Source organism: Miniopterus schreibersii (assembly GCF_964146895.1).
Source record: "Miniopterus schreibersii genome assembly, chromosome: 1".
Taxonomy (NCBI): Eukaryota; Metazoa; Chordata; class Mammalia; order Chiroptera; family Miniopteridae; genus Miniopterus; species Miniopterus schreibersii.
The window spans coordinates 146,293,495-146,318,801 of NC_138101.1; the positions used below are offsets into that span (position 1 = coordinate 146,293,495).

Here is a 25,307-nt window from a genome sequence, read left to right on the forward strand (position 1 = left end):
TGTCTTGCTTAGTGACACCCTCCCAAGGACATTTTCTCCTAAGAGCATCAGAACAACTCTAAGGGAGGCCTGGCATCCACACTTCAAGGCATCTTGGGCTCAGGGAGATGGTTGTGTTTTGGACTCTAAGTCCAATACTCTTTCAATTACATCCCAGGAGAGAGGGGGAAGGGAGGGAGGGAGGGGGGAGGGGGAGGGAGGGGGGAGAGAGAGAATGAAAACAGAAAAACCCTGAGGGAAGGGCAGGGCACAAAGGAGGAGGCATGGGAAGGGGCATGAGGGACAGATGCAGTGGGACAGGAGAAGACATTAAAACTGCTTGAAGGCTATGTGAGGCAGGAACAGAGAAGGGTTCTAGGAATGGGCGACACAGAGAAGAGTGTTTGGGGGAAGTGGGAGGAGACATGAGATGCAAAGATTTGGGAAAGTGTTGGCTGAAGAGAGAGTTAGGGGATGAGGAACATGACAGAGAAAGAGAGAAGACACAGGGGAATAGGCATATACAAAAAGAGAGGGGGAATGGAACTGGGGAGAGAAAACCCAGAGATGAGGGATATAAAAGGCATGGGGCTTTAAAGAAGGCATCCTGGCCCCCAGCCCCTCAACCCCACCAACCTCATGGTCTCTGACCCTCTCTCCCTGGCCCTGAGCTCTCCAGTGCCTGTCTCCATGGTGGGCCTCACCTGTGGTCAGAGTGATCCAGAAGGCAGGCCCATGGTGAAAGTGTAGTGCAGCGGTGCCCAGGCGCAGAGGACAGGGTGGGGTGAGTGACGTGGCCATGGAGAAGAAGAGCAGTCCCAACAGCTGGAAGATGCCCGTGGCAAGCAGCATGTAGCAACCGTAGACCAGCACAGGCATGGACAGCATCACGTTGGCCAGCAGCCAGCAGAGGAATGCCACCCTGGAGGGCCAGCACCCTGTGAAGGCTGGCCCAGGTGCCTCTACCTGGAGGTCTCCAAGTGGAGGCTCAGGGACCCAAGGATCCCCCAAGGTGTGAGGTAGGGATTTCTGCTTTGGGCTTCCCAACTGAGGACTGTGGTGACTGGTGTCAGCCCGCTTCGTAGGGGTCTTCCCGTGAGAGGAGGAGAGATGGCTAGAAACCCTGTTCCTGGGTCTAGGCTAACAGGGCCCCATTCCATCCTCACCACAGAATGGCCGAGGTGTAGTGTCCTGCCAGGCGGTACTGGTCATGCAGGCCACATGGGCTGGTCTGGGTGAACTTCTCAGCCAGGTAGAGCACAGGGTCTGGCAGCCCCTTCTCCAGGGCTCTTGAATACTCCTCAGCATAGTTCTTCCCTAGGCGCCAGGTGAACTCCTCATTGTAATTGATGGTCTCATTCAACTGCTGCACTGGGGTCCCTGGGAAATGGGGCAGCTGTACTCAGCAGGGACCCAAGGGCCAGAGTGGGGTATTTGGGTGGGTAACAGGCTCACCGCAATGGGCAGAGGGACAGGAGCTGGTCTCAATGGAGAGAAAGCAGCTTTCAAGACCTTAGAATTCCCCCTCCTACCATCCCTCTATCTTGTAGCTCTTTACACCATACCAAACTAGAGCCCAAAGACACAGAGTGGAGCTTTCCCCTCCCTCACCAGTAAGAGAACCTCTCTCACCTGTGAGCGTGATGTTGACTCCTCCCAGCCCAACCTGGAGCCCAACGTCAGCGCTGATCCACTGGGAACTGAAGGCCTTGTATGACGTGTTGGTGCTGACCTGGGCCACAGACCACTCAGAACTGAAATTCACAGCTAGGGTTGGGGAGTTGGACATACGGGAACTCAGGGAGTTCTGGGCATTGCTGAGTTAGAGTCAGAGGGAGAGCTACAAGGGGACCATGTCTGTTTTGCTCGTAATTGTATATCCATTAACTAGCCTAGGGTCTGGCTCATGGTTGGTTTGCCAACAATGTGTAAGATGAACAAATGAGTCAGAATCCTAGATTTCCTTTGGTCATGATCCTCTTACCCATGCTTGGCTTCCTTTCCCCATTTAGGGAGAGCTACTCAGGCAGCTTGAGGAGGAAAACATTAACATAACAAACCATGCTGGGCAAACACAGCTTCAACTTAGAGACTTTTCATTTCTCCTATTTGCCTAACTCTCAAAGCAAAGCAGGCAGCCCTCCCTCTATTCTCCAAAAGCCCTCTCCCCACAGATTCATTTTGACCTTCTTTCCTCTGAATAAAAAGGTTAGGAAGGCTGGAGAGATGCATCCAGGTCAGTTTCCCAGGGCCTGCACCCCTCTGAGCAAGGGTAAAAGTGAGGAGATACAGTCACAATGAGGGAGGCATGTGGGCAGGGTCTGGAAGGCCACCCTGAAGCGGAGGCTGCTGTGGGGAAACAAGGAGAGGCCAGACCAGCCACTAAGGGAGCCAGGTGGGACGGAGGCACTGCCTGAGACAGCTGTGCTTCAAACTCACCCAGGATCACAGCCCCGATGAATAAGCTGGTCACCACCCGCAACAGCCAGAACAGCCTCTGAGCCATAACAGGGGGAGTGGGTTTAGGAAGGACCCTAAACCCACTCCTCTTCCTAAACCCACTCCCCCTGTTATGGGGAGTGTCCTCCTTCCAAGTCCACCCTCCCTCTTTCCAGCCTTGGCGTCACTCGGTCAATTGAGATCAGAGTGCCTGGCACATAACAGGTACTCAATAATCATCTGTTGAATCAATGAGTGGGAGGGCTCTCTGCTGGGGGGTAGGGTGTTGCTTTCTCAGGACTGGAGCCTCTTTCCTGAGTCTGCTTGTGGTGAGAGAGTATGGCCCCCTCTGGGGGTGGGAACCCCAGGGCTGGGTTTGTTTCTTACCATTTTGCCCCGAATGCCAGGTAGGATGATGATGAAAGTGACAAGTGCAGTCAGAAAGATGGTGACTATGATGGCCAAGGTGGTGTCCATCGGGAAGGTTGGCTTGGGGCCAGCATAGAAGGGGAATGTCTGTCCAAAAGCAGCCATTTTTGGAGGTGTGTGCAGGGGAGGCAGATGCTGTACAACAGGAATAGATATTTATTGAGTGCCCTGGGTGCCAGGTACTGTTCTTGGCTCTGGAGATACACCTGAGAATAAATGAGATCAGGCCCCTCTTCTCTGGAGCTCACCAGACTCCACTGTTAACTGCCATTCCACTGCCCCTGAGCCATCCATCTTCCCACGTTTTGGCTGTGAGAAAATGAGGGTCTTGGCAATCGGTCTCTGTGGCCCCATGCTCCCTTCCTAACCTCCAGGTCCCCTAAATCAGTGCCACCACTACCCTGGAGACTTCTCTGCTTCCTTTGGGACTGTCTTAAGAAATATAATTTTTTTTTTTATCTCCCTCAGGCCTCCAGCACAAGCAGACAGATTGTAGAACATAAAAAGAGCTACATTTACTATCAAGTGAAAGCATAAGGATGAAAGATAGTACAGATTACAAAAAGGTTGGCTTTCCTCCTCAGTCCCCAAAGGAACAAAGGCCAGACAGCTCTGCTAAGTATATGATCCAACTACATCATCAGAAGGCTGATTTCCATACGTGGCACTGTCCACACTGGTCTGTCCAGCTTTCTCAAGTGCCTGGCTCCTGCTCTGGCAACTCCAGAACAATTGAGCTGAATTGAGTTCACCTCAATAAGCACTGAAGGAGCACCTGCTCTCCACCAAGCATGGCGCCGGGGCCAGATGTCCTTCTACCGCACACATCGTCAACCACAGCCTTCCTCCTTGACTTAAATTCCCAGGCCTCATTTCAGCTTAAACACTGGCTCAGCTCTTCTCTGCTTGTTCCCTGATCTCAGAGCTAGATTGACTCTAGTTTGTCCCTTTGCAGACAGATACTGTGTTTTGTAAAATCTAGACAGAATGGATTACAAGACAAGCTCTTATTTTATGTAAAAGAAAGAAAGAGGAGAGAGAGAGAGAGAGAGGGAGGGAGGGAGGGAGGGAGGGAGGGAGGGAGAGAGAGAGAGAGAGAGAGAAAGAAAGAAAGAAAGAAAGAAAGAAAGAAAGAAAGAAAGAAAGAAAGAAAGAAGGAAAGAAAGAAAGAAACCACAAATTAAACTATGACAGCCACTGCTGGTAAGATACACCTTAATTTCAGAAATGTCAAAAATGTGAGAAAAAAAATACATTTTACAATTAGTGACTCCAGCTCTGCTCTTTTCCCTGGGTGTGATCTATACTGGGGCCTTGGTTTGCCCAGGATGCTCCATGCTTTATAGTCTGAAGAGGTAGTGTCTTGTTAAGTGATGTAGTGAAAGAATTAAGTAGCTGTGTGTTTGATTTCAGAGTTAAGTAGCTGTGTGTTTGATTTCCACCTCTGTCTCTTGCAAGTTACTTGACCTCTACAGAGAGCTTTATTAAAAAATGATGATGTGCTCAACCAGCTGGGCGTGGCTCAGCAGTTGAGCACTGACTTAGGATCCAGAAGATTGCAGATCGATTTCTGATCAGGGCACATACCTGGGTTGGGGGCTTGATCCCCAGTCTGGGGCGTGCAGGAGGCAGCCGGTCAATGACTCTCATCATTGATGTTTTTATTTCTCTCTGTCCCTCTCCCTTCCTCTCTCTGAAATCAGTAAAGATATATTTTTTTAAATGGTGATGATAATGTTTACCTCATAGGGTCACTGTGAGTATGAAATGAGACTGTGTATGTAAAGTGCTAAGAATAGTACCTGGAATGGAATATCAATAAATGGAAGCTACCAGCTTGGGTAGGAGGGGGCATTTCATTATTCCATTTATCTCCAGTCCTTCTTGAAGAGAACTGGGCTGCAAACAGTTCTGGGTCTGGTTCCAGTTCTTCAACAAATAATTTAACATTAGGAGGGCAAATGACAGCTTCCCTGGTCCTTGGTTTCCTTATCTGCAATTAGATATGATGATTTGCGGGTCCCTTCTACTAGTTCTAAATACTGCGATTCTCCTACAAAACATCATAGCTCCCAGCCTTCCCCTCTCCTTCTAGGCTGGATATTTTCTTAACTGTCAACTCTCCCATCCTGGAGGAAGGAGCATCTTGTTTTCTTCTGGGCTCTGACACCAATCCAGCCTGCCTTCACCACCATCTTTCTCATCAGTTATCCCCCTTTCTCTTTGCCACCTTGCAGCTTCTCTTTCTCTGCTGGCTCCTTCTCTCAAGGATATGCTTAAAGGTCTCCCATCTTAAGAACCCAAAGAAAAAGGACTCTCTCCATTGACCTCTGGGTCCCCGCCAGCTAGCATCTTATCCCATTCTCTCCCTTGTACAGCCAGGCTATGTTGGTATTTCCACTGCTTTATCTCCTCAGCTCATTGCAATCTGGCTTCTCTCTATCCCCAACTTCTCCATTAGGTCACCCAGTGCTAAATCCAAAAGGAAGTTTTCACTCTTCATCTTTCTTGACCTCGCTGTAGTATCTGACTGTGGACCATTCCCTCTTTCTTCAAACATTTCCTCCTTGGACCTCCATGACACTATGTTCTCCTGGGTCTCCTGCCTTTGGCTTTTTCTTCTGTGGCTCCTCAGAACTTTGCTAGTTGTTTCTCCCTCTTAAATGTTTATGCTCTCCAGTATTCTGTCTTCACTTTCTTATTTTAGCACTCTTCCTGATTCCCTGGGCAAGCTCATCCATTCCCATAGCTTATGCTTCTCAAATCTATGTTTCCAGGTAGACTTCCTACCTGGGCTCCAAACACAAAAGGGTCAGTTACCCCATGGGCATTTTCACTTGGATGCTCCATGGATGCCTCAAATTTAACAGGACCCTGCCTGGCCGGCATGGCTCAGCGGGTGAACATCGACCTATGATCTAGGAGATCGTGGTTCCATTCCCGGTCAGGGCAAATGTTTGGGTTGCGGGCTCCATCCCCAGTGGGGGGGGCATGCAGGAAGCAGCCGATCAATGACTCTCATCATTGATGTTTCTCTCTCTCTCTCCCTCTCTCTGAAATCAATAAAGACATTTTTAAAAAAAAGAAAAGAAAATTTAACAGGTCCCAAACTGAATTCACTGTCTCTATTTTGCTTTTGATTTTTTTGGTCACCACTCCATTAATCAAATAAGCCAGGGACCTGGAATATCTTACTACTAAAATATTTCTTGAAACCATCCATGCATTTCCTTCCCTACTGCCTCTGCCCTCATTCAGCCTCATCCTGTCTTGCCTGGTGTTGAAACAATTTTTCTAACAAGTATAATTATTTCATTTTTTTGCTCTGGGTAAAATCTAGTCTTTTCAACATCACATAGGAAGTCCTTTGTAGTCTGGTCTCACCTACTCTTCCATCTCCATCTTTTGCACAGCCTAACCTCTAGCCACACTGGACTACTGCCTCTCCCAGAATCTGACAAACTCTTTCAAGCTTTCGTGCCTTTGTATATGCTATTTCCTCTGCCTGAAATACTCTTATCTTCTTGGTAAACTCTTTTTCACTCTTCAAGTCTCAGCTTGTGTTAACTCCTCTGTGAAGTTTCCTCTGATGCCATCAGGTCTATGTGGATGTCCCTACCTCTAATGCTCTGATTGCATTTTGAACATACCCCCATGATCCCAATAATCACCTGATGGTCTAATTGTTTGAACATCTCTCTCCCCTTTAGCTTCTGATCTCCTTATTCCATCTTTGCATCTCCTGCACATAGCATATGCTAATCACTCTGTGGATCAAATGAATGAATATATGAATGGGTTCTTCTCCATGCAGGTAGCATCTTCTATTTGGAACACAAGAGGGAGCTATCCTCTCTCATTGCCCTAGACTAGACTGTCATTCAACATTGACTTGAGTTATCCCCAATACAGGGCTAAGGACTGGTCAGGAAGGGATTTAACCAACCTGTCAATTTTTAACGCTTTCATAAAATTTTCAGAAAGTCTCTTCCAATGGTTGGATTCTCCAAACCATGAATGTTCATGTTTAATTGAATCTGAAACACACGTTTTAACTCTAGCTGAATATGAGTAACTAAGAATTTATGGAATAAATTATTTTGTAAAATATTTGATAATGATATTTATTTTAAGCAGATGTATATTGGTCTAAGAATTTTAAATTTGTGATGCCTAGAGTGAAGCTGTTATAATTTCGATGAAAAGTTATTTTTTTAAGAAAGTCTATAAGATGTAGACTATCTTGGTTAGTAAGAGGAAAATGAAGCAAGTTTGCTAATAGTAAGAATACATGTTACATTCTGGAACTTCAAAAACAAATATTTGCAGTATAAGCAAATAATAGTGTAATGCATTTTGGTGAGGGTCACATTATTCCTGCATTTATTTGAAAGGGAGGTTATAAAATATTTTACAAGAATGGCTCATCTCTATTAGCATGGTTCTTCAAAGAAACACTAACAAAAGGCTTTTTGTATCTTAAGGACAGAAGAACAATGTTAACTTATTTCCAGTTTTCCAAAATGTTTATTAAAGATGACTAAAGCAAAAAAGATAGCTGGTGAGTGAAATTTGCCTTGATTAATTTCTTCCTGTTCAACTTAACGAATTAGGTCTTCCTAATCTACATTGCCAAGTTTAAAGTTAATTTTTCATGACCTGACCTTAATTTGATTGTAATTACTAAGCTAACAGGCCTTCTGCATGAAGAGGTGGGATTAAAATGAAAAGTCCCCACATTCAGCAATCCTGCTTTTCCTATGAAGCTTGTAGTTTCCCTCAGGAACACCTTCCTCCCTGGTTTGCCAAGGAGGGTCTGATAGTAGAATTTCTTCTAATCTGAGAAAAATCTCATGCCAGTCTTTACTTGACCCACTTCTCCCTGAGCTCACCACTATGATTGGGATATATACACAATGTATGTTGATATTAACAAGCACTAGATACAGACACACACCGACAAGTTCATATAAACAGAAATACAGGCACAAGAAGGAAGGAGTTCTCAGTAACAGACATCTAAACACAAAAACCCTGCATCAGAGGACCCTGTGACAAAACTGGGATGCTTTCTCACTGGGGCAGGCCAATACTCACACTTTGGGGCCCTCCTTTATCACCTTACCTGGAAAGGTGAGGAACACCTTTTCCCTTTCTGAAGTCCCTTAAAATACTGACACATTTTCATACTAAGTTGCATTCCAGACAGAGTTGCCCAATCCTACCTACCATAGGATGAAATGGGGCTCCCATGTATGTAGGTGGGGGGCAAGAAATAGTTTCTATCTTTAAGAAAATGCATCCTAGTACAAGCTACAGTCTTCAGCAGCCAAAGTTCTTGTGCACTTTCTTACTGCTCTGTGGCCTTATAGCTTGACAGGAATTTCTGCTTGAAATCTCCTGCCCACCTCCCCCCATCCCCAGAACCCATAGAGTAAGGAATATTAATACTCTCAACAAAGGGGAGTGGGTCACAGGCCTGGAGTTGCCAAGAGCTCTGGATGGTGATACACAGCTACTAGAATGTGACTGATGTTTTATTTCTCTGATTGGAGTTGATCTCATTAAAAGTTTACAGCCCTGGCTGGCTAAGGGGACCCTGTCAGAAACTCCTGTCCCCGCCTCTCCTGTGGGCATGTGTATGTGCGTTGTTGCACTAAAGGAAAAATTAAGTGGAGATTCAGAACAAGATCTGAAAAGTAGGTGGAGGCAAGAATCTCCAGTAAGGGCTGAGGTAAGTAAGGATCCCAGGGGTGCTGAATCATACAAACCGAACTATCCAGAATCCAGCTAAGCCGGGGTAAGGATTGGACGCCCATGAGCCTTGTGGCGTTTATGGCCTTACGAGGTTTTTCTTGCCTCCTCTTAGTTTCTTACCGAACTTTTTCTTTGATCTGATTTTGATCAGGCTGGACACAAGAAGTGCGCCCCTAGGGGCCCTGGGGAGGGCGGCACTTCCAGGACCCCTCCAACCCCCCCCCCCCCCACGGCACCTACCCGGCAGCCACACCCCGACCACTCAAGGTTCCCCACTTTCACTTCTTCCAAACAATGCGTGCGCGGCAGCTCACCCAACTGGCCTCCTCCTTGTGGAATCAGGGGACCGGGTCCTGGTTCCGTCACGAAGGCGCGCGCGCCCTCTCTCTCGTCCTCCACTCTTCTCATTCACTTAGGGACCAAGCTATGACGGGACAACCCGGGTCCCGGGTGCTTCTCCACCTCCCACTCTAAGTTACCCTCGACCTTCTCAGATTGCACCCCAGCCTGGCACGGAGACGGGTCGATGCCAGTCTCCTCCGCGGCCATCCCTCAGACTCCCCCCCCTCCCGTGCCCAACACCCTGGGCAGCTCCCGCACAAACCTAGCGAAGCAGTCGAGGGTGCGGCGGGGCGCGGGTGCGGTGAGACCTCCGCGATCTCCCGATGAACTCCCCGGGGGTCTCCCACTGAGTCTGAGGGTGGGCTCTTTGCTTTGACGCCTGGCCAAGGTCTTCGGGTCTTGGTCTTACAGCCCAGAACCAACGGCGTGGAGAGTATCTGGGGAGCGCCTCTCGGTCCCCCCACACCCCACACTCCCTCCGTCTTCCTTCCACTCCCAGCCTCAACAGACCGGTGGAAGCGGACTTGCCCTTTTCGCTCTCCACGTGGCCGCACCAGCAGAGCCCTAGCCACGGACCGGAACTTTCCCTCCACCTGCGTCCGCAGAGCGCGTGGCACCTCACCTTGCGCGCTCGGTTCCCCTGGGAGCACCTCGGCGGGTCCCCGGAACGCCGGCTTCGATCCTGCCCCACTCCGCCCCGCCCCGCCCCGCTGTAGAAATGGGGCGCGCCACCTCCTCTTCACCCCCAGCCGCGCCCGCCCGGGCGCAGAACTGGAGAGGGAGCTGGACCCGAGCGGCCGTCGCGGGCGCAGCTTCGAGCCTGGCGGGAGCCACGTCGCAGTCCCTGCTCCCGGGACGCCGCAGCCGCAGGTCAGGTCCCCGAGGGCTTCTCTGCGCCGCGGATCTGGGCGCTGGGGAGGCAGGGCGGGGAGGAGCTCCAGCGGCTCGACTGCTGCAGAGTGTGCCCCAGCTCCGCCACGTTTTTGAGGGAAGGGGAATTCAGCCTGACCCTCCTGCGCCTCCCTTCCTAGCCTGAGGCTACAGTGGGCCCCTGTTAGGGCCTATCCTCCACCCCACCAAGGTTTCGGAAGACGGGATGCTTTGGGATCTGGGATGTTGGAAGGCCTGGTTTGCTTGGGCCTGGGGGAATCTCTCTGGAGCTCCTCCTGGCACCAGCACATCATGCCAGGGAGGGAATTTGGAGACTTCTAGAGACCAGGCTTTCCTCTTCAGTCTCTTCCCTTGGGACCAAGTTGGAATCCCTAGGGCCTTGATTCATCTTTCCTCACCCCAGAATCACCACTGTGGGACTTTGCCGGAGCCCGCTGGCAGAGTCAAATGGTCCTGAGGAAGCGGTGAGGATAGAGAAAAGACAGACACAAAAAAGATGGGATCAGGAGGACTGCAGCTCACGACTGCTGCAGCCTCGAGTTTATTTTCCAAGCTTAGTTTTTACCTGCGCTGTTGTTTTTGCTGAATAGCACCCCGCCCCGCATTCCTTCCCCTTGCGAGATACACAGTAGTTCTTTCCAGGCTGCACAAACACACCTTCAGCGTAGACATCCTGCGTCCTGCAGGAGCTCAGACCTTGGTAACTACCTTTGTCTTGGCTTCTAATGGGAACTTTTTGGGGAGGATTGAGTCCTTGGCTTGGTATGTGGCTTGACTGTCCCTTAACCCTTCAGGCTGGGGCCAGCTTCCTAATAAGCCTTTCTAGAATTTATGGCCGCAAGCTAAATTAGTATCACCTTGGTGCCTCAAGGTTTGGGTCAGGGAACAGGAGAGCAGATCTGCAGCTCACCCAGGCAGCTCCTCTGTGCCTGGGGCCACAGCAGCTCACCCACATCTCCCAAGGAGCAGGGGAGCACATCTGCAGCTCACCCAGGCAGCTCCTCTGTGCCTGGGGCCACAGCGGCTCCCCACAGGACTTCATGGCTGGAAAAGTTGCCATGTCGGCCCAAGAATGAGGCAGGCCTGGTTCTGCCACCCCCTGAGGCTTTGCAGCCCTTTCCTGAGTTGTGCCTTCCTTTCGAGGTTGGTAAGAAGCTACGGAACCAATGTTGCTGTGTAAATCCTTGTGGCTACCCACCCACAAGGAGTGTCTACCTTCTACTTCAGGCTGTCCCTACAGCCTGGCCTGGGGGCTCACTGCATGCTTTTCCAGGTTGAGTGGTACACTGGTGGACATTGGTGTACCAAGGGTCCAGAAGTCAGAGTGGTAAGGGGGAAGGACATCGTAGATCAGGAAAGGACCACTGTGGCCACTTCAGCACCAGCCTTATGGCTTCCACCACCCAGAGCTCTGAGCTTCACAAACTATCAAAGGCCAGCCTCTGGACAGTCTCTGGGATGGAGTGGGTAGAACACTAAGCTTTTGAGTTATGACAAGACCTACGTTTTTTCATTTCTTTAATGTGAGATGGCGAGTGGGGGTGAGGTCACCTTCTGGGTTCCCTCCTCTGTGACCAGGCAACCTGTCCAGGATCGCTGAGGGTTTGACTAGAGAAGAGGCTTTCCATGAGCTCCCACCTTCCTCCATTAGATAGTCCCCCAGCCCCCTCCACCCCCATCTCCACATTGCCTTTGGAGGTCTTAACTGGCCTTGGGTACTCCCTGTGCCACTCAGGAGTTCCAACCTGAGTCCACTATTGCCTCTGTTTCCTTGTTATCCCTGGGTGATTTGTTGGCTTGGGGGGAGAGAGCAGGAAGTCTGCGTGGCTCAGTGGTTGAGCATCAACCTATGATCCAGGAGATCTTCGTTAGATTCCAGTCAGGGCACATGCCTAGGCTTGATCCCAGCAGGGGGCATGCAGGAGGCAACCAATCAATGACTTTCTCATCACTGATGTTTCTCTTTCTCTCCTCCCTTCCTCTCTCTGAAATCAATAAAAACATATTTTTTAAAAGAAAAACCCAGGAACCCCTTTGAGTGGACTCAGAGGAGCCAAGCTCCAGGCCACCCTCTCTATATCGTATTTACATAACACTTGCCACTTTTCAATTTCACATTTGATTCTTGCAACCATGCCAGGAGGTAGACAGTTTAGATACGTTTACTCCCATAGCTGGAAGAGGAAACCAAGGTCCAGACCAGATAAGTGACCTAAGATCCACACAGTGGACTGGCAGTGGCACCATATCCTGGCCTCCAAACAAGGCTCTTTCCAAGGAAAACACACTGCAGTCAGCAAGGTTTTCCAATTACTCTTAGACAGTAAAGTCCAGGAAGGTGGGGATTTCTGTTTGCTTTGTTCATCACTTAATCTCCAGTGCCTAGGTCCATGCCCACTATGCAGGGGGTGCTCATCAAGTATTTGTTAAATAAATGAAAGATTCTTGGGAAGGAGGGAGTCTCCTGTTCTTTGCTTCTAACTATGGCCTTGGCCCAGCCCCATGCCTTGATTCACGGGGACCTGCATAGGCCCTGGCCTGACTTCCCTCAATTGCTGGGGCTCATTCGCTCTATGCTCTGTCTTTTTCTAAGGTCTCCATTTTAACTATTCACCATTTTCATCATGGACTTCCACCTGGCTCTGGCATGGACACTCCTGGTTGGTCCATGGATGCCCACGGGTGAGTATAGATTGGAGGAGAACCATAGATAGGAGCAGAGGAACCCACCATCTTCTGGGCTTCCCCAAGGACAGAAGCTGCATCACATTAATCTCTGCCCCTACTCCCTAGCTAACACAGTAGCCTGCACATGGCAGGTGCTCATTTCCAGCTTGTTGACTAGATGGATGGAAAATGAAATATTTCCCCAAATATAGAGAATTAGGGAGCCTCGAATGCTGTGGAAGCACTTCCTATCTCATTACTTATGGTCTGGGGACCCCTCTGTCTCTCCCCTACCTTCTCTCTTTCTTCATAAAGTAAGGACCCCTGACCCCAAATAGGAAAAGATTGATTAGACACAGAGAATAAAGGATCTTGGGGTCAGATTGGACTGAAAGCTGACTTCCCCAAAGGGAAGTCACCAATGTTCCAAAACAATATGATTTAAAAAAACAAAAAACAATCCAGAAGAGTTTCATCTTGTTACCTTTGGCTTTGAACAGTCTCTTACTGGAATCTGAGGCCATTCCCTGTAGTCTGGGTCTTTTAGGGAAGTGGGCTTAAGGTTGCCACAAGTTAGGCTAAAAAGAGCAAGTCCCTGATCATCAAGGGTGGAGGGTGCAAGAACAGGGGGCAAAGAAAAACTGTGGAGTGATCTGTCCTGGCTGGAGACATACGGTGGTGAGCCAGCCCCTGCAGCTTCTCCCTTGCCAGAGCTGCTCACATTCACATTCCTTCTAGCTTTCTCTATGCCTTGGCCTTAGATCTTCCTTTTCTCTCACCTCTTATTCCCAAAAGGCATTCTTCCCCACACTCTCCCCAACAGCCTTCACCCCTTGTTCTGCCACCTGTTCATCTCATTTTAGAGATCACATGTATGTGGCTGCCCTATTTCTGCCCTAAGTTCTGATCTTTAGTTGGGTTCTGCAGGGGTGGAAAAATTTTCCCTTTTTCCCTTCTAGGTTCTTTGGCTGATCTAATAATTAAATTGACATAAGACAGATTAACAGGAGAAACAAATTGAATTTCATAAAAACAGGGGGCCCACAGGCAAATTGGATAGTTGAGGCTTCTTTACCATCCTAGGCTGAGGAATGGGAAAGGGGCCTGGGGCATCTAACAGGAGAAGGGAAATTCACAGAACAGTAGGAAGAGCAGAAGTTTGGTTAGATATTTGCCCTGCCAGACAGATAAAAAGTTATCTCTGGTATTAGCCTTCTTTCTGGGCCAGGCCCCCTATCTAATATTTTTTAGGTGGTTGAGAGAAAGGTAGTTTTTTCTTGAGTCTGCTGTGTCTTGGTTGCCTTCAGCTCAAAATAATCTGGGGTGTGTGTGTGTGTGTGTGTGTGTGTCGGGTATGGGGCAGAAGGGTAGCTCTGAGATCCTGTTCTTCGTCTGAGTGGGAAGATGATCAGAGGAGTGAGTCTCCCTCTGGCTGATGAGAATCCTTTTCTTTGCTCTGTTCTCTGAGGTGAAGAGAGAGAGAGACTCAGCCCTGTAGCCTCCTAGTTTGGGGAAACTAATCTAGTTACCAGAAGGACCCCCATTATATTTCTGATTCTGGATCCTGCCCTCTGCTCCCATTGCCTGAGTTCTTCCCTCAACAGCTGAGTGTACACCCCCCCCCCCAAGCCCTAGATTTTTGGAGTACAAAGGGAGGGAGTACAAGGGTCAAGGGGAGGAATTATTTGGGGGTCATGATGCCCCCAAAGAGGAGGAGGGCAAGGTTATCCACATGCCTGCCAGTCCCTGATCCCACCCAGGAAGCTGAAATAAGGACCAAACCCACAGCTCTGTGGCCCACACCCTTGCACTGGGCTCTGCTCGGCAGGAGAGGGCCAAGACCCTCTCCACACTGCCCTTGCCTGGGGATGGATCACAGAGTGACATGTCCTTCCCTGGGTGGAAGAGTAGCTGGCTCTTTGGGGGTGACTGGCTCTTGCTCTGTATGATGTCTTAAGGCTTGAAATGGCTTCTATCCTGCTGTGTCCCCCAGGGAGGACAGTCAAAGTCTGCATCGCCTTCCCCATGGCCACTGTTCCCTTCTGTTTCCTCTTCCTCTCTGAGGCCATTTGTCAGCACACTGCACATGGCTACCTGGCTACAATCCTTCAGTGCTCCCTGCCATATCTCTCCCCACCCCCACCCTACCCCCCAACAACTTAAAGATTCGGCTTGAATTTGAACGTCACTTTGCTCTGATGATCTCCCTCTGTACCCTACCTCCCACATCTGTGCTGGGTGTCCACTTTCTACCGACCCAAGTGCCAGGCTCACAGGATGCATATCCTGCAGGCCTACCCATCCTCTCATGCACTGACTTGTCCAGCTGCCCCTTCCCTCCATCCTCACATAGGAGCTCAGAACCCCATTTCGTGGGAGGTGCAGCGATTTGATGGGTGGTACAACAACCTTATGGAGCACAGATGGGGCAGCAAAGGTAAGTGAGAGCCAAGTGGATACAGGGGCCCAGGGTCAGGGTGGTACCCACTGCTAAGGGGCAAGGGCTGGCAGGCACCAGCTAAGCCTCACCCATTGCTAAGGTTTTAAGATCTGTGGTATGGAGGAAGCCTGGGAGAGGGGAGGTCAGGGAACTCCTCTGAGGATTGGTCCGTGTCCCTACCCATCCCATCCCAGGCTATCGGCTGCAGCGCCTGGTCCCAGCCACCTATGCAGATGGTGTGTACCAGCCCTTGGGAGAACCCTACCTGCCCAATCCCCGAGACCTCAGCAACACTGCCATGAGGGGCCCTGCAGGGCAGGCCTCCCTGCAAAACCGCACAGTGCTTGGGGTCTTCTTTGGTAAGGACCTCAACCTGTAGGGGATGGAGGCCAGTGGGGTCAGCTAGATGCCTCTATGTCTGCGGGCGGACTCAGGGAGTGAGGGAGAGAAGTATTGGAGGATCAGAGAGGGGGTGGAGAAAGATGGAAGGGTAGGCAATGGGGTAGGGTAGGGGTGGGAGCAGAGGAAAAAAGTCTGGTTGGAAAAGGTATAAATGTGCCCCAGGTTGAGCTGTTGATGGGGGTGGGGAGTAGAAGCAGGAGCATGAAAATAATCTGTTAGGGACTCTTGGTGGGATGCTAGTCTCACTCTTGGCCTCTGTGGTTCCTAGGACGGGCTCAGGGCAGGGATCTTATCCTGTCAGGGCGGCTGGGGGGTATTGAAATGGGGGTGCTAAGGCCGGCTGACCCCAGTGACTAGTTGTTGGCTTCCAGCAGGAATGCTAGGCTCCTGTTGGCCATTCAGGGAGCCACCGAGGCTGGCAGGCCTTCTGGGCAGGCTGCTCCCAGCTGTTTGCTGGAGCCCATGTGGCCAGCCTGAGTGCCTAGGCACACTCAGGGGGCACCTCCCAGTTACCAAGGTGAAGGCCAAACTGGCAATGAAAACAGTTGGACCAGCGTGTAACAAAGTATTGGGAAGGGATGGGCGAGGTCATGGCTGGGACTTGCCCATAATGGCTGTTAAGTCTTTTGAAGCTCTGGGCTGGGGGTGGGGGAACTAGATACCTGGGGAACAAAGAGCGGCCTTAGCTGGCCCTAGCTCGCCCTCCCCCAGCGCCCCCCCATTGCCCGCAGGCTACCACGTGCTCTCGGACCTGGTCAGCGTGGAGAGGCCTGGCTGCCCCGCCGAGTTCCTCAACATCCGCATCCCGCCCGGGGACCCCGTGTTCGACCCCCAACGGCGCGGGGACGTGGTGCTGCCCTTCCAGAGGAGCCGCTGGGACCCCAAGACCGGACAGAGCCCCAGCAACCCCCGGGACCTGGTGAGACTAGGCGGACTGCGGGGCAGGGGCCGGGTCCGAGGGAGGTGGGGCTCGGGGTCAGGGGTGGAGACGTTCCCACCCCACCCACAGGCCGCCGCCAGGCCCGGCGCCCCCATACCCGCCTCCACTACCCGACCCCTGCTCGCCTGTCCCCTGCCCGCAGACCAACGAGGTGACCGGCTGGCTGGACGGCAGCGCCATCTATGGCTCCTCTCACTCCTGGAGCGACGCACTGCGGAGCTTCTCGGGGGGCCAGCTGGCGTCCGGGCCCGACCCCGCCTTCCCCCGGGACACGCAGGTCCCCCTGCTCATGTGGACCGCGCCCGACCCCGCCACGGAACAGCGTGGGCCTCGGGGGCTGTACGGTGAGGCCACGGGGCGCGGCGGGGGGGGGGGGGGCCGGAGCGTCCAGGGCGGGTTGGGGGGCGGGCTGGGGCGGCCAGGTGGCGCTCCCCTGGGTCACAGCGCCGCTCCTGTCGTCCCCTGTGACCCCGCTGGGTCGGACGCAGCCTTCGGGGCAGAGCGAGGGAACCGCGAGCCCTTCCTGCAGGCGCTGGGCCTGCTCTGGTTCCGCTACCACAACCTGTGGGCGCAGAGGCTGGCCCGCGAGCACCCGCACTGGGGCGACGAGGAGCTGTTCCAGCACGCGCGCAAGAGGGTCATCGCCACTTACCAGGTCGGGGCACGGCCCTCCCCACCCCACCCTCACGCCCTGGTCCCCGGGAGACTCTGCCCCCTGCAGAGCCCTCCATCCTTGGGCACGCGCCACCCAGAAACACCCTCTACTGGGAGTCCAGCCCTCCCGGAGAGCTGAGGTCTGGGAACAGACCCTGAAATTATAAGGAGGCAAAGTGCGGCTCACACAAGAGGCTTAGCTGCACCCGCACCCCCGAAACCCCTTGTTCCTTGGGAGGACAGGCCTCAGCACCTCTCCTGTTCGAATTGTCTTTCCCATGGCTGCCCGTGCCTGGTGGCCCTCCCCCACTTAAGCTTTCCTTGGGCTCAGATCCCTCGTGGCCTGGCAGCTGGAGCACTCACCTCCCCTTTCCTCTTTCTTGACCCTCAGAACATTGCTCTGTATGAGTGGCTGCCCAGCTTCTTGCAGAAAACACCCCCAGAATATACAGGTGAGGGCATCATGGGGTAGCACCTGGGCTGAGGGGAAGTCGTGGTTAGGACCCATAAGGGGAAGAAGACAGGTGGGTGCAGGTTATAGGGGGTGGGGGGCGTGGGGGTTAAGGATCTAATTTCTGCTCTTACTCCCATGGGGCAGGGTACCGCCCTTTCCTGGACCCCAGCATCTCTCCAGAGTTCCTGGTGGCCTCTGAGCAGTTCTTTTCCACCATGGTACCCCCTGGCGTCTACATGAGGTAAAGGAGGGCTCAAATGTGTGTTGGGAGGGGCAGGGGCAGGATGGGGGGGGGCTTGTCAATTGCAAAAATTGCACACTTGAGTCTTTAGGACAGGATTATCAGTCTGAAGTTGAGCCCATTCCTTCAGGGAACAGTGAATATGGAGGGTTAGAATAAAAACAATTTTTTACAAAGATACATCATTGTGGTATTTAAGCACTTTTATGCCCATTTTCCTGCAGCTGGTGTAGATATTAATCCCTCAGTTTACGACAGACTAATTGAGGCTCAGAGGGTGAGTCACAAAGCCTGGCGGTCTGAACTTCAAGTCTTGACATTACCCTGGGGGCATTTTTAGCTGTAAACATAGGACCCAGGCCTTAGAAAACTTTGGGGGAAATTATAATAAAAAGGTATGAGAGCTGAAGGAAATACTGGCTCTAAAATAATGAAAAGAGAACTTTACACTAAAAATATACGTTTAATTATATGTATACAAAGCAAAGCACGTTAGTTTATTTTTTACAATTGCATTATAATTTAAAACAGTTCATAGATTACGTTTTCTTACTTTGGAACATTTTCTGGATATGCCTGATGATGGCCAAGGAATCATAGCAATTGAGTTATCCATAGACAAGTAATTTCAAAAGAACAATTAAAAATTCTTTCAAAATGTATATGTATATGTGGAGAGAAAGAGAATGCACAAAAAAGCATGTGCAAGCTCTATGGGTATATTTTTAGATGCTTGGTCTGATGTGGGGAGAGGGACCTCCCAAAATCAGATTGTTCAGGACCTACCCTGACCACATACCACCTCAGGGAAGCAATGGCCTGGCCCCTAGCTACAGTCTTAGAGAGCAGAGCTGATGCCTGACATTAGGACCCCAGGATCTCAGTCACCACTCCCCTGCTCCTTGCATTTTAGAAATGCCAGCTGCCACTTCCAGAGGATCATCAATTGGGATTCAAGTGTCTCCAGAGCTCTCCGGGTGTGCAACAGCTACTGGAGCCGAGAGGTCAGGGCTGGGATATATATGTGGGTTGGCATATGTGTGTTGTGTGTGCTTGTGCACATGTGTATGTGTGATGAAGATGGGCAGTAGGGCTGAGGCAGCCACCTGGGATGGGACGGGGTGGAGGAGGAAGCCTGGGAACCGAAACCATCTCCCCTACCAGTGTCTGAGATGACCAGAGAGCTGTACCTGGTCAAAAGTCAACCCTCATAGAAAGAAAACGTGTTTAGCAAGAGGTTTTCTGAAGGGAATGGAAACTGACTTCTTGCTTGTACGTACAGGGGCTATACTGCTATATCATTCAGCCTGTTAACACTACTTCAAAGTTTAGGGTTTTCTCTTGGTTGTAGATTGGCCCAGAATTGCACTCTAAATGAATAAAGATTAAAAAAAAAAAAGTCAACCCTCTACTCTCACCTCAGGACTGTGTGGGAGACAGTGGGGCCTGTGCAAGTGTGGCTCTACAGGTATTGCTTCCTCTTAGGCTTTTCTTCTCCTTGACAGCTCTGGGTCCCCTAGGCCTTGGAGCACCCCAGCCATCCCAGCCCCCCAGGAAACTTTCCAGTTAGTCACACCCAGGGCTACATGTGAATATGTTTTCATGGGTTGGGGACAAGGAGGAGGGAGGGATTCTGAGAGATTACCAGGGATAGTCTGTCCATCCAGGTCAGTGTGGGTCAAGGGTATTGATCATTAATTTAAAGCAAACTCAGATGCTTTGTGTAGAGTGTTCATAAGAGGGGAAGGGAGGAGGGAGGAAAAGAGAAGAGGAAGGCATAGGATCAGAGTCATAGATCTGAGTTGAAAAAGACCTCAGTGTCCTCCTAATCCCTCTTTATTACTTTATTAATTTTATTTTATTATTTTATTAATCTCAAATGCCTTTTTTAGTAAGGGGAGTTCAGAGAGATCCTATGACTTGCCCACAATCACACAGCAGGTTAGTAAACAGACCAAGAACCAAGACCTAGATCTTCTGGTGTCTTTGTCAGCCATGCTCTCAAGTCTGGTTCTAAAATAGAAGAAATAAAGTTTTCAGTCCCTTGTGCTTATGGAGACCTGTGTCCCAGCAGCTGGGGCTTTGAATGGGGACATCACGTGCCGGGAGTGGGGAATCGTGTGGCAGAGGAGTGGCCCGCTGGTTTGGAGTGAGCAGCAGGGCTGAGTGGAGGGCACAGACTATGGGGTGAGGGAGCCAGGCTGCCCAAGCTCTGGCCCATTAGCCACACCCTTCTCCTCTCTTCACTTCCATAGCACCCAAACCTACAAAGAGCTGAAGATGTGGATGCTTTGCTACTGGGCATGGCCTCCCAGATTGCTGAGCGAGAGGACCACGTGGTGGTTGAGGATGTGCGAGGTGAGGCCAAGACTGGCCCTGTAGGCTGTGCACCCCGGGCCCTTGGGAGGAGGCTCAGCTGGAGCTCCATAGCCAGGCAGGGAGGGGTATCCAGGGCTGGGAACCTACAGTCTCACTGCTAAGAGAGCTTCTGACCTGATGGCCACAGCTCCCTCTGTATGGCTCAGATCCCCTGGGGCTGGTGGGAGCCTGGGGCATAGTCTGGAGGAGCTATGCTGTTGCTGAGCTCCCTGAGATTCTCTGCTATCAAATTCACAGATTTCTGGCCCGGGCCACTGAAGTTTTCCCGCACAGACCACTTGGCCAGCAGCCTGCAGCGGGGCCGGGACCTGGGCCTGCCTTCTTACACCAAGGCCAGGGCAGCACTGGGCCTGCCTCCCATTACCAGATGGCAGGACATCAACCCTGCACTCTTCCAGAGTGATGGCAGGGTGAGGAGGGGTCAGGACCCAGAGGGCAACATGGGAGGGCCAGGGCACACTGGCCTGAGATACAGAAGATGGGCAGCAAGACCCAGGCATGAGAGACAAGCACCTGGTGAGAAGGGCAGGGCTCAGCCAGGTTGTTTTTCCCAGTATCACACACCAGGCTGGAAGTTACCAGACCAGCAGAGTTGGCTTTAGACTCTGCGACTGCAGATCCAGTAAATGTTTATTGGGCATCTATTGCATGCCAAGCACTTAAGAGACATTGTCTCATTTACTCTTCCCAATGATTCCCTGAGTGGGTATAGAAGGTCCTTGACTCAGGAACAAGCCGTACTTTCATGCACTGATATCCAAGCTGCCTTTGGGGAGTCAGCTCTCACCCGGGTGAGTGGCATTGCTTGTCAAACAACCGACCAGTTTTAGCTGCCTTACCATCTTGGCACTGCAGTGTTTCTACAATTGCATGACAATTTTATTGTCTTTGTCCTTACTATTTTATAAAAGTGTTGGAAAGTGGAGAATTGAAAGATAGATAAAAAAGTTATATGTGCGTGGGGCGTGTAAACTTTATAAAATCAGTATAAAGATAGAAATCACCAGGCATACCCAAAATAGCAAATCTTTAGCTTCAATTGCGCCTCGTTGGGATTAAGCTGATCAAGTGCTTATTTACACTGTGAAGGAAAGAACTAAAGTAGAGGTCAGGTAGAACATGCTGCTCATATATTGTTGAAGACTGTCTTTTAAAGGCAATGTATATGTAGGGGTTTGATTTTTTAAACATATTTTTTTAGACCTAAAGAATAAAAACCTTTTCTAACACATTATTCTACCATTTAACATTTGCACTGATTTTGATCCTTCAACTTGTATACTTTTTCAAGAATAAGTTATGTAAGGGACTGGCTGCCTGTTTTATTCCAACTTTGTAAAATTGTGAGAGAATTCCCATAATTAGTTACCTTATGTAAAGCACTCAGAGCAGTGCCTGGGGCATAATCAGTGAGCTATTGTTACTGTCATTTATTATTATTAGCCCTGAGCCTGATTCCTGGAAACCACCTCTTTGCCTGAGGGTGAGTGCCAGGTGCTTACACTCAACTCCCTTCCCTTCTTGGCCCCAGGTGCTGGAAGCCACAGCTGCTCTGTACAACCAGGACCTGTCCCTGCTGGAGCTGCTCCCTGGGGGGCTTCTGGAAAGCCATGGGGACCCCGGACCCCTCTTCAGCGCCATAGTCCTTGACCAGTTTGTGCGACTGCGGGATGGTGACCGTTACTGGTTTGAGAACACCAGGAATGGGTAAGGCCTGCCTGGGCTCCCACCTCAGACTCCACCTTGGCCTGGGCCCAGACCCCCTGCCTGTAAACAACCCCCAGGGGCCCTTGATTCCCAGCTGGCCCTGCCCCTCCCCACCCCCTCTGGGTCTCTTTCCTCACCTGGATCCCTGGGCCTGGGGCCTGCATCTCTCTCCCACTGTGAGAACTCCCCACCTCTCTCACCCTCAGGCTATTCTCTGGGGAAGAGATTGCAGAGATCAGAAACACATCCCTATGGGATGTTCTCATGGCTGTCACCAATGTGGACCCCAGTGCCCTGCAGCCCAATGTCTTTTTTTGGCATGCTGGTGAGTGGCCAGGGGGTGCTTGGAGGGGTTTGGGGTCTGGCGTCTCCTTCTTCCTCAACCATGGGTTTGGTTCAGCTGGACAGTAGACTCCAAAAGACAAGTGAGCTATGGTTGTGCCCTTGGGAACTTTGGATCTGGGCATCAAGGTTGACAACACACAGCTGTGTAGGTTCCCCTCTTCACAACTCCAGGAGGTGCCCAAGTGCGGGCAGGGCTGAGACTCAGAGAAATCTGGTAAGGAGACTCACATTCAGCTGGGATAGGACTGGAGGTGGGTGGAACATTAGGAGGGCTGAGTGTAGTGAGGAAATCCCAACCCCATGGCAGTGATGAGGGAAGGTGTGTGTGTGTGTGTGTACACACGTGCATATGAGGGAGAGACAGAGGTTGAGGTTCATTTTGGACCCCACTTGTTACCCAAGTAGGAAAACATCACATTCTTGGGACAATGGCAGGGACAATGGCAGGAGTAAGCAGCCCCTTCCCTCTGGTACCCAGAGCCACCCCCTGTTTCTGTCACCCTAACCTCCTCAGTGATGCTGCACCTGAGCCTGTGGCCGAGCACCGCCTCCCAGAACTCTAACTTTCTCTGTCTTCCCAGGGGACCCCTGCCCACAGCCAAGACAACTCAGCACCGAGGGCCTGCCAGCCTGTGTCCCCCCTGTCATGCGGGACTATTTCAAAGGCAGTGGATTTGGCTTCGGGGTCACCATCGGGACCCTCTGCTGCTTCCCCCTGGGTAAAAATGATGGGCAGCGTGGGGTTGGGTGAGAGATGCAAGCTGGGGGGTGGGTTTGGGTCCATCTCTGGCAACCAACCATGTTCCTCTGGGCTGATGACAAAAATATCAGAGCAGGAGGGGACACAGAACTGTCTGACCTGTAGATAAGTTGGCACCAGGGAAAACTGACCCCCCCCTATTCTCCTGGGATCCCCTTGGGGCCCAGATTGATCAGGGACCACAGAGAATCCACACTGCACAGCTATCTGTAGGAGTCTGGGCCTGGGAAACTGTCAGGGGCAAATCCCTGCTAGAGAACAAGGGCTGGGAGGTAGCTGCTGGGGCAGAGGCTTTGGACTTGGTCTTTGGCATGGCTGTGTGTGGGTCGACGAGCAGCCTGGCAGAGTGGGTCCAGCCTCCGACTGGGAAAGGACCTGAGTGCTCGAAGCAGGGGAGGAGGCTGCACAGGCATCAAAGCTCCTCATAGGATGCAAAGCAGCCCCCTCCCTCCCTGAAGGGAGCTTCACAATTTGAGAATGGACAGAACTAGGAGTTGGGGAAAGCAGGGCCCTTGCCAAAGAAAGGAGTCTGGCAAAGGAGCCACTGCTCTCCCTAGACCCTCACCTTCCTCTGAGCATCCTACTGCCTCTGCCCTGCCAGTGAGCCTGCTTGTTGCCTGGATTGTTGCCCGGCTCCGAAGGAGAAATTTCAAGAGGCTCCAGGGCCAGAATTGCCAGAGCATCAGGTCTGAGAAGTTCGTGGAGGGTGTGGAAGGTAGGCCTGGGGCTGGCCAGGGTGGTGATGAGGACATGACTCAGCGAGACAGCCCCTACCTCCACCTCAGCAACCTAAGGAAAAGGCCTCCTTTTTCTAGGCCCCCAGGCAGCCAGGGCAGGTGGGAAGAGCCACAGGGGCATCGGGTGGAAATTGGACCTGGAATCCTCCCACCTCCGTAGCTCCTCCCAATGGTCCCCAAAATAGAAAATGTGATAGATGCATGGGGAGGAGTCACAGGACCCCCGATTACATTTCACAGGGTTACTGTGACTCACAAGTTCCCAAGAACTGCTGCTATGTGCATCTCCCACTGGAATTTCAGGCCACAGAGAAGTAATTAATGAAGGTCTAGAGTCAGACTGACTGAGGATTGGAATCTTGGTTCTAGCAGTTGGGCTTTAGGCAGATTTTTTAATTTCTCTAAATTTATTTTTATCTGTAAAATAGGAATAATAATAACACCTCATAGATTTATGAAGATTAAATGAAGTCGTTCATACAAAGCACATCGTAAACACTCAGGAAACAGTAGTTATTCTCATGGGAAAGAGGCACAGCAGGATTGCCAGGGAGGGGATGACCCTCAGTCCCCACGAAGAGGCTTGGAGCTGCAGAGGCCTTGATCTAACTCCAGCTCTGAGCTGGCCTCCTTCCTTTGGATGTGCCTTAGGCAGGGCAGGCCCGGAGGGCCCCAGCTGACCCAGCCCTGTCTCTCCCCAGCGTTGGAATGGCAGGGCCACAAGGAGCCCTGCCGGCCTGTGCTTGTGCACCTGCAGCCTGGGCAGGTCCGTGTCATGGATGGCAGGCTCTCTGTGCTCCGCATCATCCAGCTGAGGCCCCTGCAGCAGGTCAACCTCATCCTGTCCAGCAACCGTGGACGCCACACCCTGTTGCTCAAGATTCCCAAGGAGTATGACCTGGTATGGCCCAGCTGGCCCTGGGCTCCTTGTCCACAGCCATAGCCAGCCAGGTGGAGGGAAAGGAGCACTGGGCCAGACAGGGCTCTGGTTACCAGCTGCAGTACCTGATGGAGAGATGAACTTGAGCATATCTGTCCCACTCTGGGCCTGCTGGGTTACATGATCGCCACAGTCCCTTATTCCTCTTGCAGACACAGTCTGCCCCCTCCCTTTCTAAGAACACCATCAGGTCCTAGTTGGGATTTCTTGGAAGAAGCTCTTCCCCGTCCCTGATTTCAGGCTGTAGTGATTTGTTAAAGATTTTGGAGGGTAGCTCAGAGGCTGATCTTCAGCTCTGACCATCTGGCTCATGGTCCCCTCAGTTCTCTGGCCTCCCTGCCTCCCCTCTCCAGTATGGAATAGAGAGGGAAGAACGGCTTTATATGTGTATGCGACTTTGAATGCTACCTCTGCACACATAAGAAAACCACTTCACCCCTAAGACCAGCAAATAACAGACTCTCTTTTGCAGGGGCTCTTTTTCCAGTGGCCCCCTGACAAAATTCATGTAAAGCTCCCAGACCCAAGAGGCCTTGACACATGGTTGCTCTCCCTACTGCTGCCTCCATAGGTGCTGCTGTTTAACCTGGAGGAAGAGCGGCGGGCACTGGTGGAAAACCTTCGGGTGGCTCTGAAGGAGAGTGGGCTGAGATTCCAGGAGTGGGAGCTGCGGGAGCAGGAGCTGATGAGGGCAGCGGTGACGCGGGAGCAGCGGAGCCACATCCTGGAGACCTTTTTCAGGCACCTTTTCTCCCAGGTGTGTACGTGGGATCGGATCTGTCCTTGCATGTCTGCCTATGGTGG

The 25,307-nt window shown here is 51.5% G+C and overlaps 2 protein-coding genes across 2 annotated transcripts in view; one reads left to right on the forward strand and one right to left on the reverse strand.

Moving 5' to 3' along the window:
* LOC308557598 (dual oxidase 2) overlaps nt 1–9,624 on the reverse strand; it is a 34,956-nt gene extending 25,332 nt beyond the window's left edge. The window contains exons 1-6 of the mRNA XM_081138183.1: nt 9,209–9,624; nt 2,806–2,982; nt 2,419–2,476; nt 1,612–1,746; nt 1,146–1,359; nt 684–901 (exon numbers count right to left, since the gene is read on the reverse strand). Of these exons, the coding sequence (XP_080994309.1) occupies nt 684–901; nt 1,146–1,359; nt 1,612–1,746; nt 2,419–2,476; nt 2,806–2,952 (772 nt within the window). The 5' untranslated portion in view covers nt 2,953–2,982; nt 9,209–9,624. The remainder of the gene's footprint in view (nt 1–683; nt 902–1,145; nt 1,360–1,611; nt 1,747–2,418; nt 2,477–2,805; nt 2,983–9,208) is intronic.
* A 2,837-nt stretch (nt 9,625–12,461) lies between these two features.
* The window catches only part of DUOX1 (dual oxidase 1), a gene marked incomplete at its 5' end in the record, with an annotated part of 30,425 nt that continues 17,579 nt past the window's right edge, over nt 12,462–25,307 (forward strand). The window contains 17 exons of the mRNA XM_081138391.1: nt 12,462–12,519; nt 14,858–14,941; nt 15,139–15,303; nt 16,078–16,265; nt 16,429–16,630; nt 16,775–16,941; nt 17,332–17,392; nt 17,539–17,635; nt 18,549–18,639; nt 19,891–19,993; nt 20,252–20,424; nt 21,546–21,721; nt 21,928–22,046; nt 22,648–22,785; nt 23,428–23,541; nt 24,265–24,464; nt 25,075–25,260. Of these exons, the coding sequence (XP_080994517.1) occupies nt 12,462–12,519; nt 14,858–14,941; nt 15,139–15,303; nt 16,078–16,265; nt 16,429–16,630; nt 16,775–16,941; nt 17,332–17,392; nt 17,539–17,635; nt 18,549–18,639; nt 19,891–19,993; nt 20,252–20,424; nt 21,546–21,721; nt 21,928–22,046; nt 22,648–22,785; nt 23,428–23,541; nt 24,265–24,464; nt 25,075–25,260 (2,322 nt within the window). The remainder of the gene's footprint in view (nt 12,520–14,857; nt 14,942–15,138; nt 15,304–16,077; nt 16,266–16,428; nt 16,631–16,774; nt 16,942–17,331; nt 17,393–17,538; nt 17,636–18,548; nt 18,640–19,890; nt 19,994–20,251; nt 20,425–21,545; nt 21,722–21,927; nt 22,047–22,647; nt 22,786–23,427; nt 23,542–24,264; nt 24,465–25,074; nt 25,261–25,307) is intronic.